Source organism: Callorhinus ursinus, unplaced genomic scaffold (assembly GCF_003265705.2).
Source record: "Callorhinus ursinus isolate GAN/ISIS: 27379988/994484 unplaced genomic scaffold, GSC_fseal_2.0 scaffold31, whole genome shotgun sequence".
Classification (NCBI taxonomy): Eukaryota; Metazoa; Chordata; class Mammalia; order Carnivora; family Otariidae; genus Callorhinus; species Callorhinus ursinus.
The window spans coordinates 13,609,937-13,622,085 of record NW_027397093.1 but is presented as its reverse complement, the minus strand read 5'-3'; the positions used below and the strand labels follow the sequence as shown (position 1 = coordinate 13,622,085).

Here is a 12,149-nt window from a genome sequence, read left to right as displayed (position 1 = left end):
CTTGCAAACTCCTCTGTGAGCAAATTCCTTTCCTCAGGGATGCAGCTGAGGCCAAGGGCCAAGGCAGGAGAGGCCCCTGCCCTTGGGGAGATTAACGTCAGCAAACTGTTGTCAGAACACTCCTAAGGGAGGTAGAGGAAGCATTGCTCCTTGAAGCAGATCCATTCACAAGTCAGCCCACATCTGGCACCAACTTAGAACACACAGATGCACGTCATCAAACCTTGGGAGTTTTTTGCGTGTGCTTAAATATACAGAAGGTAAAATTCATCGTTTTATTTAAGATTTTATTTATTTATTTGTCAGAGAGAGAGCACACGAGCACAAGCAGGGGGAGGGGCAGAGGCAGAGGGAGAAGCAGGCTCCCCGCTGAGCAGGGAGCCCGATGCGGGACTCGATCCCAGGACCCTGAGATCAGGGCCTGAGCCGAAGGCAGACGCTTAACCAACTGAGCCACCCCGGCGCCCCTAAAATTCACCATTTTAAAGTGTACAATGCAGTGGCATTAAGAGACGTTCACAGTGTTGTACAACCATCATCTCTGTCTAGAAGTTTGGGGATTATTCTTTAAAAGAACTTGCATTTACTTTTTTTTTTTTTTAACACCTGTAATTCAGGTGGTTCAAAAGGAAAAAGTTGAAAGGATTCTAGAACAGTGGTTCTCAGCCAGGAGTGATTTTGCCACACACATGCCCACTCCCCCTGCCTTCCCGGGGACATTCGGAAATGTCTTCAGACATGGATAGATACATGCGAAGTGCTTAGAACCTGGCCTGACACACGGACATCACCAACAGGCCTGTTGTCCTGCAGGGCCGAGAGCAGCCCCCACAAAAACAGATTTCCAACCCCGTGTCACCACTACTGAGACAGGAACGCTGCTCTAGCATCCCCACTTAAAGTTAATCTTGGTGAACATCTTGTAGGCATTTCATTCCTCTCTCTAAGCATATATTCTTAAACAATAGGAAGCATCTGATAGAACTATGCTCTTTGGGGACTCCTTTTTAAGCAACCCAACACGTCTTAAACATCCATCGTTCCAAGTCGCAAACTTTTCTTCTGCAACATTATTTTTAGACACTGGCCGAATCTCGTATATTAACTTATTTAACTAATTCCTGTTGTTGGACACTTAGGGTGTTCCTAATTTTCTTTATTAAGCAGCGCCATGGTGGTAGCTGCCCCTGTGGGCACGTGGGGTTGAAGAGGAAAGGTTTTTCAGGAAATGGGGGAGATTCTGATCCCGGCTATAACCCCCGGTGCTGTTTTGCGGATCCGCATTAAAGTGTCCTCAGAGCACCAGATGGAGGCCACCTGCCTGGGGCCCCCTGTGGTGCAGGGAGCCAGGCACTGCTGTGGGCCAGAGGGCCGCTTTGTGACCCTCGGCAAACCTACCATAATCAGTTTGACTATCCTTGGCTACTCGGGTTAATGTGTCACACTTTGGAGCCAGTTATTAGCAAATTCATCAGAGTCCAGTTTGTGGTCTTATTAGGAAAGGTCATCGTTTGTCGGTTTAAGGGAGCTTGATGAAAACTGCCGTTCTGTGAAACGTCTGCAAGGCAAGCAGACTGCCATTCACACCTACCTGAGGGAACTCGAGGATTGTCTTTCCCCGATGGGACGGCAGTAACCGTAATTAACCGAGATGCACTCAGCTTGGGCAGACATACCGGTGCAGGGGCCTCAGGAGCAGACAGTCGCCCCGGTTGGAATGGCTAATTGGCTGATCCCTCCTCAGAGCCCCGGAGCATTATGGTCTCTGTGATGTGTGACGTTACAAGTCACGCCAGTAGCATGCTGTCCTGCCTTTGACATGAACCTCAGAATGCCCCCCCTCCACATCCCTGCATCAGTCCATCTGTTCATTCACACATTTGTTGAGCACCTGCTGGGCATCAGCTGGTCATTTGGGGAAACTGATCCTTACTGTCCTGCAACTTATGTTGCAGTGAGGGGAGATGGATAATAAGCAAACACATAAATGGATGAAAAGAGAGGTTCAGAAAGTAGAAGTGCTTTGAAGGGAAAAAAAAAAACAAGCTAACGGAGTGGAGAGCAAGGGGTGTGCAGGGCCAGTGGGTGGTTATGGAGGGCTCCTCAGTGGCGGTGATGCTGGAGCTGAGGCCTGAATGCAGATGAGGCACCCCGCAGAGCTCTGCAGGGAGAGGGTTCTAGGGGCTTCTGGAGAAGCTTTGGAGAGGGGGTAGGCCTAATCACCCACCCTCCCCGGCCTCCTCGAGGGTCCTTCGGAGGGGCAGCAAGCTCTCAGCCTGTGTCCCCTCCCTTGGTTGAGAGCCGAGGTAACCCACACCCACCGGTTGCCATATGTTGATCCCAGAGCTTTTGAATGCAGCCCAGCTCAGGGGCCACCCAGGACACCGGCCCCTTTTGTCAGCAGGCAGCTAAGTAACAATTTTTAATTCATAAGACATCTTGCCCAAAGCCCGTGTCCCAGACTGACTCCCAGTTTTCATCATGCAACAATACTGTCAGATGGGACGGGGGCGGGGGGCGGCCCACAGGCCAGCCTGCCCCGTGGACCCCGGGGGCCAAAGCTGCACACATACAGCTGGCTGTCTCCTGGGCTAGGGCTGGCATGGGAGGAAGGAAAATCCAGGGCCCATGGGTGGGGGGTGGGCCTGAACTCTTCAGCTTCATGAGAGCTGAGTTTAACTCCGTATTGCACCCCTCACTACCTGGATGACTAAGGACCAGTGATTTTTTAACTGCTCTGTGCCTCAGGCTCCTTATCTGTAAAATGGGTATGATAGTATCTATCTCCTAGGGTTGGGGTGTGAAAATTGAAAAAGATAGGCATGCAAAACGCCACACAGTGCCAGACACGATCATGTTGGTCGCAGGGCGACCCACTCACAGCTCTCTCTGGATGAGCTGCACCAGAGCGGGGGACGGCCCGGTTTGATTCTTCCATTCAGGAGGCAGGCCTAGCAGGGGAAGAAGGAACAGGAACCAAACTGTGCACCTACTGTACGCCAGGCACTGCCATAGGTGTTCTATTGACATGATCACGCCTGGTCCTCACCCGGCCTGGTGAGGTGGGAGCTGTTACCTGCACGTTACAGAGGAGGAGTTTGGCTCAAAGGAATTAGCAGTCTGCGGGAGGTCTCACAGCTGGTAAGTGGCACATCTGTTGCTGGCACCTAGGTCTCTGTTCATCCTGCCAGTTTATGAATGGTAGACAGTCTTCCCCTGGGTGTTGATCGAACCGGCTCCAGACAGAGACCCCCGGAGAGAAGGGGGTGCAAATCCCAGTTCTGCTCTCTTCCCTGGGAAGGGCCCCTGACCCTGGGCCTGAGGAGGGCAGGGTGAGCAAGTCAGAGGCCAGGTGAGGGTCAGCGTCCCCCAGGTCACCTCCCTGCAGCCCCCATCCTCCATCCAGGGACTGACATTGGAGTGGCTGGATGTTTGAGCCCAGAAGCCCAAACAGATCATGAGCTCCTCATAAGCACGGCCTTTTTCTTCCTTTCTCCCCTGGTCAGCCCCAGGGCAGGGCCAGCCTGGAGCATGCCCCCACCCAGTGTGTGCTCGGTGACCCTTCCTAATCACCGCTCAGGTGTCCTTCTGAGTGCTCCTGGGGACAGAAGTGTGAGACCCGGGCCCTTCTCCAGGCCACCCTGGATCTTGCTGGGAGAACCAGGGACGCCCCCACCATGCAGCCCAGCCTGGGCCTCAGAGGACTGCAAGATGCCACGGCCCCCAGGACTGGCTTCCTGAGGCCTGTGACACTGGAGGTGGATCTTAAGAACAGGAAGGAACAGGGTGGAAGCCTGTTGGTTTTCCTTCAACTTGGAGGGCAGCAGGCCGGGTTGCTGTTAGCCCAGCAGAGCAGACAAAGCAATTGAAAGTCATGCCTGTGTTCCCATGTGTACCATCAGCCACTCGCTAACTGCTTTCCTCCCAGACCTGGCTCGCTGTGGGTCAAGATGCTGCCGGGCGAGATAACAAGGGGGCATGATGTGTGAGTGATGGGATTTGGCAGGAGCTAGGAGGAGGGGCACCTCGGGAGTGGGGGAAGCTGTCAGCCTCGGAGGAACAAGGCGGTGGGAGGGAGAGCCTCCATGGCCCAAAGAGAGAGCTGCGCCTCCTGTCTGCCGAGGCTGACCTTCTCCCCCCTCGGCACTCCCTCCATGCACCTTCCCTCTCCCACTTCCTCCCCTCTGCCTTGGACCAGCTGTAAAACTCCGGAGCCCTTTGCTTGACTCTGCTGCGCCCTCTAGCTGCCACTCTGCCTCTCTCCTTGTGTGTGACTCCCCACGGGTCTGCACCTGCTCACTATCCCTACATCTGTGCCCCACCTGCCCGCAGGGTCTCACAGTCTGACCTCTGGGGGCATCTGAAGATCCAACTGCCGGCCTCTGCCGGATCTTCCGTCTCCCGAGCCTCTCTCTCTCGATGCTGCTTGACCCGCTGACCTCTCTTTCGTGGAACTTCCTCCTCTCCTACCTCGGGGCACCTGGGACTATACAGTGTCCCCCTGCATCTCAGACTACTGCCGGTCTCCCTAAGTTCTCCTGCTCATCCTCCCTGGAGCCATAGGTCTGCCCTGCAGGTAGCCTTGCCAGCACCCTCTGTGTATAAACACCTGGGTTGCTAAGAGCTCCTGCCCACAGCCCTGCCTTCCCACTAGTCCCCACCGTGGGCACTCCTCACCACCACCTGGAGGACATCGCCACGTAGACATTCTGCTGCTACCTCGATCTGCCATGGAGGAATTGATCTAGAACTTCCCAGAACGTTACGGCGTTTTTACCTAGGACTCCCTCCTGAGCAAAAAGCAACCTGGTACCACTCCATTCTGTGTAGGAGGATGATCTCTTGTGTCTCTGCATCTGCTTGTCCCTTGGCATGGGGCCAAGTGCAGAGTGGTGCAAAGGTGTGCAGGGCCAATGCCCGTGGGGCAAGAAAGAGAGATGTAAGCCAGCCACTTAGTAGCCACGTGACCTTGGACAAGTTATTTGACGTCTCCGAACCTGCTTCCTCACATGGCTATGTTCTTACTAAGTTATTGTGAGGAGTAAGTAATATGGCTGCACAAATGACTTCACTCGGTTCCTGGCACATGGAACTTCTTGATGAGTACCAGCTACTGTTCTTCATAAATAAGGGAAAGAAGGTGGGGATGGCCCCTTGGCAGCCTTTCATGCGTTCGCAGACTCGATTCACATCCCCCTGGCCTTTCCGTTTGGAATCTGAAGAGGTCTGGGTGCCTAGAGCTCCTAGAAGGGGTGGCTGCCCCCAAGAGAACCAGCAGGGCGATAAGGACCTGCTGCTTCTCTTTTGTGAACGCTTTAAGTCACCAGTTCCCAGGGCCCTTAGGGCGCCGAGGTGCAGTCCCACTCCACCCCAGAACCCCTCCCCTACCAGGTATATCCACAGGCACCTAGGACAGCACCTGTCGACCCAGGGAAAGCAGCTGTCCTTCTGCTCAGCAATGGGGCTGAACAGGTGAAAGGCGTCCCGGGTAAGCCTCCCCTGGCCCCCCAGTCCCCACGGGACTTGGATAAAGAATGTCTGGGACACCAGAGGGCTGACAGCATGGTATCAGCTTCCAGGGTAGCAGAAAAACTTGTTTGTGTGGCTGCCAAGCCCACAGCCCCCTGGGGAAGGGAGGTTGATAGTAGGGGAGCTAAGGGAGAAGAGCAAGGAAATGGTGACCCATCCCCGAGGCCAGAGCCCTGGTGAGATGCCCTGTGGGCCTTGGCCTTGGCCTCGGGGCTGCCAGTTTGTACACATGGGCTTTTGGTTGTGAGGCCCTCCTGGCCAGAGGACAGGGTTGGCTCAGTCACAGGCTTGGGTGGGGGTGGGCGTGGAACAGGTGGTCCACGGTGGTATCATCTCGGTCCAGCACAGGTAGCCGACCTGTGTAGAGAACTTCCTACATGTCAGGCGCTGTATTCACTCCTTCCGGTGAGGACTATTGTTACCCCCAATTTACAGACTAGAAAACTGAGGCCGTCCAGCTATGTTACGTAACTTGACCAAGCTCACCCAGCCAGCAACAGGCAGAGCTATCTGAACCCATACAGTCGCCCTCCCGAGGGCATAATCTTAACCACCTCTCTATGCCACGTTGCTTTCCTTCAGGGAGCCTACTTATGTGTTCAACAGCCTGATTATATCGTTAACGTCGATCTTCACCGTAAAACTGACCACATGAACCTGGCCTGCTTTTCTCTACTGATTCTCTAGCATCTTGCACACAATAGGTGCTCAATATGAACTCAAATGAGTGAGCGATATAATCAGTCCATCAGTCTTTGAAAGAGTCCTACCCTTGGCCCTCTCTGCTTGGGGCTCAGGGCTCACCTCCTGCCCGTGCCTGAACCAGCATCCCAGGAGTCCTGCTATTGCCATGGTGACAGACCATCAGAGCCAGTGGCTCACTCAGGTGGTCCTGTCGGCTCCCTGGGTGTAACCCTTTCTGGCTGTTGGTCCTGGGAGTTGGTGATTCATACTTGGCAGGAGGCTGAGAGGGGAACTCCACACCGGTAGATATGGGAAAAAAGGCGTCTGTGTGTGTATGTGTGTTGGAGGAGGGTCCCTGAATTTGAATGTGTACCAGTTGGAGGGTATTTGCCTGCACATTTGTTGGAGATAAATGCCTGGGTCAGGGGAAGGGATAGTTTATGTGCTGGAGACAGACTTCAGGTCGGGGATGAGCAGTAGGGTCATCATTGGGCCAGAGGTGCTGTGTGGGGAGGTCCAGCTGAGTGTGCCATGGTTGATAACCCCATTTTTCAAGCCAAAACCCAAAGCACATCATTCAATAAGGGACTTCTGGTTTGTGAAGGGTATATAGGAAAAATCTTACGAAGGTAACAATTGAATCACATTTAAACATTTGATAGGTTCCTTTATTGGGAAGAATAAATTTATATGGAAATTCAGAATGATGGGATGCTAGCCCTGGGAGCTGGGGAGGCGGGGCCCACGCTGTTGGGGTGGGTAATGGGTGGCAGGAGGCTCGGAGGTGTTGCTTCAGGGCAGCCCTTCAGCTCAGCATTTAGGGACTCAGAGGACCCAGCCCCCAAAGGGCCCTGCCATGTCCATGCGTCACCCCACCTCAGCCCTGATCACCCTGTGATGTGAACACCTGGTTGAGGGCTGCATCCCCTGCTAGAATGTGTCTCTGGCACATCATAGGAGCTCAATAATTGTTGAATGGATTAGCTAATGACAAACAGATGAAAGCCTCCATCCTCCTGCTTCCCCAGCAGCGGAATTCCTGGCTAAACAAAAAGATAGCCCCTTACCTTCATGCATGTCTATGCTTCCTTACAGCCCTGTCCTCTCCACTACACCCGCTCAGCAGGAAGGTGTCCAGGTCTCTCTATGGCCATGGGAGGAAGCTCCGGGCAAGGGGGAGGCTGGAGTGATGTCCACTCCCTGGCCAGGCCCCACGTCAGATTCCCCAAAGCCCACAGTCTGAGAGTGACGTGAGACCTGAACGGGCTCTGCAAGCATCAGCTGTCTCTCCCCTGCCCCAGCCAACCCCTGTAGTGGGCCGGGAGGACAGGGGAGGACAGCCTCTAGCTACCAACCGGGTAGAGGCCGATGCCTTGCCAGCCAGCAGAGGGTTAGCCGAGAACAGCCCGTCCCAAAGTCTAAAGTTAGAAGATGAAATTGTCTCCACTCTGTGCTTTCCCTAGTTGATCCAAGAGATGATACGAGCCCCTAACCGTGCACAGATCCCTTTAGAGCTGGGGCATGGGGCTTGTGGGGAGATACAGTAGCTTCCACCTGTGTGTGTCGAAGGCCGGGGTATTGATTAGTTCCTACCTGTGGAATCAGTGTCCATCCATCCCCTTCCCCAATCCTGCCCATCGTCCAGGGCCCAGCTCAGGCAGTACTTAGTGAGTACTTACTTTGTGCCAGGAACTGTTCCGTGCGCGTGTGTGTATATATACATACATATATTTCATACTCATTCAGTTTTCATGACCTTATGAGGTAGATCCATTATCCCCATTTTACAGATGGGGAGACCAAGACAGAGGGGTTAGGTGAGTTGCCCAAGGTCACACAGCTGCTACATGGTGGTATGGGGATTTAACGCCACCTCCTCTGTGATGCTCTCCTTCCTTGAGCCTTCCCACGTGCGAACAGTCTCTCCCTGATGTGAACTCAGAGATGCTGGTTCTCACACATCTCGAAGCCCCCTTACCAGGATTCCCGATAGACCGACATCCGCATCCCCCACAGCACCACGCACAGGGCCCCGGAGATGGCTGACTGCGAACGAATGGCAGTGTGTGAGTATGTGAATGAGCCAACAAACTGGTTAATGAGGAAGAGAGAAGAGTGGATTTGGGATTTGCCCAGGTGAATTCACAGCCTGGCGGGAAGGGTACAAGGACGAGAGTGGGGGCCCAGGTGGGCTGGGAGCAGCGATCCTTCAGGAGCCTGCTTGCCACTGGGTGCCCAGCACTGGCCAGGGTCCTTGAGGGACAGTCATGAAAGGCCCCCCAGCTTCAGGCCGGCCAGGAAGAGCCCGTGAACACACAGGGAGCAATGGGAGAGCAAACAGTACAGTGGCCACTGCCTGTGAGCGTGGAGGGTCAGCCAGAGAAGTCGGACGGCCTTCCTGGAGGAGGTGGAGGAGCAAGAAGAGTGGCACTTGGTGGGAGGATGAGAGGGGAGGCCCGGAGAGGAAGGTGTACACGGACGGAAGAGGAGGCAGGAACGGACCTGGTGATTGGGGGAAGCTGGGGAAGCCGCTCTGGGGACGTGGGACACCTGTAGGGGGAAGCATAAAGTGAAGTTGGTCGGGGAGACAGGGGTGGGCACAGAAGCTTCCATCCGAGCTGGTGTCGCTTGTGTATGAATTTTGCCAGGACTTTAAATATGTACTTCAAGTTTTAATAGGTACTTAAAATAAATGCTCATTCTTAAGATTGAATTAGGTCTTTAACTTACATTTATTATAAAAGGAACTTTTATACCAAATAGAAAATTAGAATAGAAAATGACCGTAAAGATAAGCACAAAGGAAACCAAACTAGGTTTCTGCTTTAGTCCATTCGGGCTGCCTATAACAGAATACCAGGGACTGTGTGGCTTATAAACAACAGAAATTTATTTCTTACAATTCTGGAGGCTGGGAAATTCAGTATCAAGAGTGTCTGCACGGTCAGGTAAGCGCCCTCTTCCTGGTTCATAGACAGTGATCCCTCACTGTGTCTTCACATGATCGAAGGGGCCTGGGATCCCTTGGAGTCTCTCTTTATAAGAGACTAATTCCATCCATGAAGGTTCCACCTTCGTGACCGAGGCACTCCCCGAAGGTCCCACTTACTAATACCGTTGTGTGGCTTTGGATGTCACCATATGAATTCTGGGGGGAAGCAAGCATTCAGAACATAGCAGTTATTGAGTCTTAGCTGAGTACCCCTCCCCCTGGAAGCTTCCGAGCCTGAAGCCTGCTCTCTCTCTGTTACGAAGGAAGACAAGCACGTGTTGGAGAGGTGCTGTAGGCATACTAGCACCAAACCAAGACTTTCTCCTTGACTCATTCCAAGAGACAGAGCAAAGGAGGAGCAGAACATCCTCTGCTCTGTGAATCAGTGCTGTCTGCTGCGTGGGCCGCATCTTCCAGAACACTTCCCATTACTCCTTGGGCCAGCATCCGTGTTAAGTTACTGATTGATCCTTCACACACAGAGAGGAGCCCTGACCGCAGCCCCCGCCCACCTGGCCTGGGCCCCAGGCATACCTGGAATGGTACTCTCTCTTGCAGGGAACACCAACAGTATCTTCGCCCTGGACTATATCAGCGGAGCGCTGACCTTGAACGGCCTACTGGATCGGGAGAACCCCCTGTACAGCCACGGCTTCATCCTGACCGTGAAGGTGAGAGTCAGGTGGCGGGCAGCTTCGTCCCGTGGGGAGGGCTGCCCACACTTGTGGTACCAGCCTCCAGCAGTGCCCCCACGGAAGCCCCCGGCCTCTCGCCCTGCATGGTTCCGGGGCTCGTGCCCAGGACCCCGTCAGGAAGGGACCACACTTACCAGGGCGTAGGCCGAGTCAGGGCCTGGTGCTGGGCACCTCACAGCCATTATCACCAATTACATAGGGTTAGGACTTTTATCCCCATTTGAGGAATGAGGGGGCACATAGGAGGTGCTCATCCGAGGTCCTTAATGCCACCTGTGATTCCAAGTTCTCTGTTGTAGCCAACTCAGTTCTTATATTGACCCCGTTTCTGCGGTTTGTCCCATTTCTAATTCTGACAGCTCCCCTGGGGCTATTCCCTAGTTCGGAAGCAGTAACATAGTGGGGAGAGGGGGAAACCGCTGGGGTCCCTACCCTGGAGGTGTGCTGGAGCCATAACCCTCTGGCCCCTGTGTCCCCTGCCACTGACGGCCGGCTTCAGTTAAAGTCTCTGATTTGCAGAGCCGTCATTCCCTGCGAAACCCATTTAGGGTGTGGACTCTGCCTGGGCCACAGGGGTCCTCCTCAGCCCCTCCCATCGATTGGGGCGAGGGAGGGCACAAGGCCTGAGGAGAAGGGCTTGGGGAAGGAGGTCCTTGCATCCTGAGGCTAATGGAGCAGCCCAGCCTGGCCCTTGATTGCTCTCCTTGACCTTGGGAAGGCTGCAACAGCAACGGGTTGATTAGCCCTCCCTGGCCAGCTGGTTCCTCTGTGAGCACACTGCCACCCAGTGTGCTCACGTGGGCCGGGTAGGGGCAAGGGGAGAGGGGCTAACACATGGCCCCTTCCCTACCCTGCATCAAGCCACCAAGCCAGGGGCCCCTCTCTGCCTCCCCTCCTCTCTGCTTGCTTCCTATGGAGGCACGCAGTTCCAGTTGAAGAGAACTGTGGCCTGGCCCCAGCGCCACCCCCAGCTCACTGCGGGACCCCGAGCTCAGTTCTTCCATCTTTATATAAAATGTGAGGGTGAGTTCCCAAACTTGGCTGGCTGTGAATCCAAACCTCCTGGGGAACTGGTAAAAGATAGCTAGTCCTGGGCCTCCTGCCCAGAGATTTGGGTTCAGAGAATTGAGTGAGACCTGGGGATGGGTATTTGGGGGCCAGCAGGCTCTGGTGCAGAGACAGGGGACCCAAGGATTTGACACTCAGGATTTCTCCCCGAGTCTGACACAGACCCTCATGGTACCTAGCACAGTGTTTGGGCCATAGCAGATGCCAAATTCAGTCTTGATTACCTGCTAGCATAAAAATTCTTGCCCTCAGTTTTATCATCTGCCAAACTGAATAGTCTCCCTTTGCCCCTTGATGAGCCCCCGGATCTGTCTTATCATCCCCACGCCACCTCGTCCCCTGGTTCTGGAATCCTACTGCCTAAGTTTGACACCTGCCCTGACTGTGTGTCCTTATGCAAGTTCCTTAACCTCTCTGAGCCTCGGTTTCCTCAAAGGTACAATGGGGATGCTAACGACAGAATCTTCTCCCCGGGATGGTGGTGAGGGGATGGGGATCATTTACATAAAGCACAGGACCTACCATTGAGAAAGCCTTGGTCAATGATCATATTGTGACTATGGCTGCCTTCCTCTCTGGGGTGTTTGTCCTCTCCCTGCAGGGCACAGAGCTGAACGACGACCGCACCCCATCCGAGGCCACAGTCACCACAACCTTCAACATCCTCGTTATTGACATCAATGACAATGCCCCGGAGTTCAACAGCTCTGAATACAGCGTGGCCATCACCGAGCTCGCACAGGTGGGCTTCGCCCTACCCCTCTTCATCCAGGTGGTGGACAAAGACGAGGTGAGTTCCGGGGACGTGTGGCCTGTCCAGACCCCTGCCCTTCCTGAGCTGTCCGACCCTGGGAGAGATGCGAGGTACCTCCGGGCTTCCAAGTCCCCATCTATAAAATAGAAACAAACATTCCTGCCCGTCCTCCCCTGCAAAAATCGGCAGTCTCTAATCCTCAGCCTACCCTCTACCCCCGCAAAAACTCTTGGAGCACACACTTCTGGTGTGTAGTTCTTCATTTAGTGATTTATTTAGGAATATATGCTCATCCTGTTGATCTAATATGTACATCATAAAACATATACCAAAAAATAGATATTTTATTTATTTATTTTTAAAGATTTTATTTATTTATTTGACAGAGAGAGACACAGCGAGAGAGGGAACACGAGCAGGGGGAGTG

At 53.8% G+C, this 12,149-nt stretch overlaps 1 protein-coding gene across 1 annotated transcript in view; it reads left to right on the top strand.

The window, feature by feature from the left end:
• Window positions 1-12,149, top strand: part of CDH23 (cadherin related 23) — a 407,397-nt gene that overhangs the window by 213,192 nt on the left and 182,056 nt on the right. The window contains exons 10-11 of the mRNA XM_073878857.1: window positions 9,764-9,876; window positions 11,570-11,758. Coding sequence (XP_073734958.1) covers window positions 9,764-9,876; window positions 11,570-11,758 — 302 coding nt within the window. The remainder of the gene's footprint in view (window positions 1-9,763; window positions 9,877-11,569; window positions 11,759-12,149) is intronic.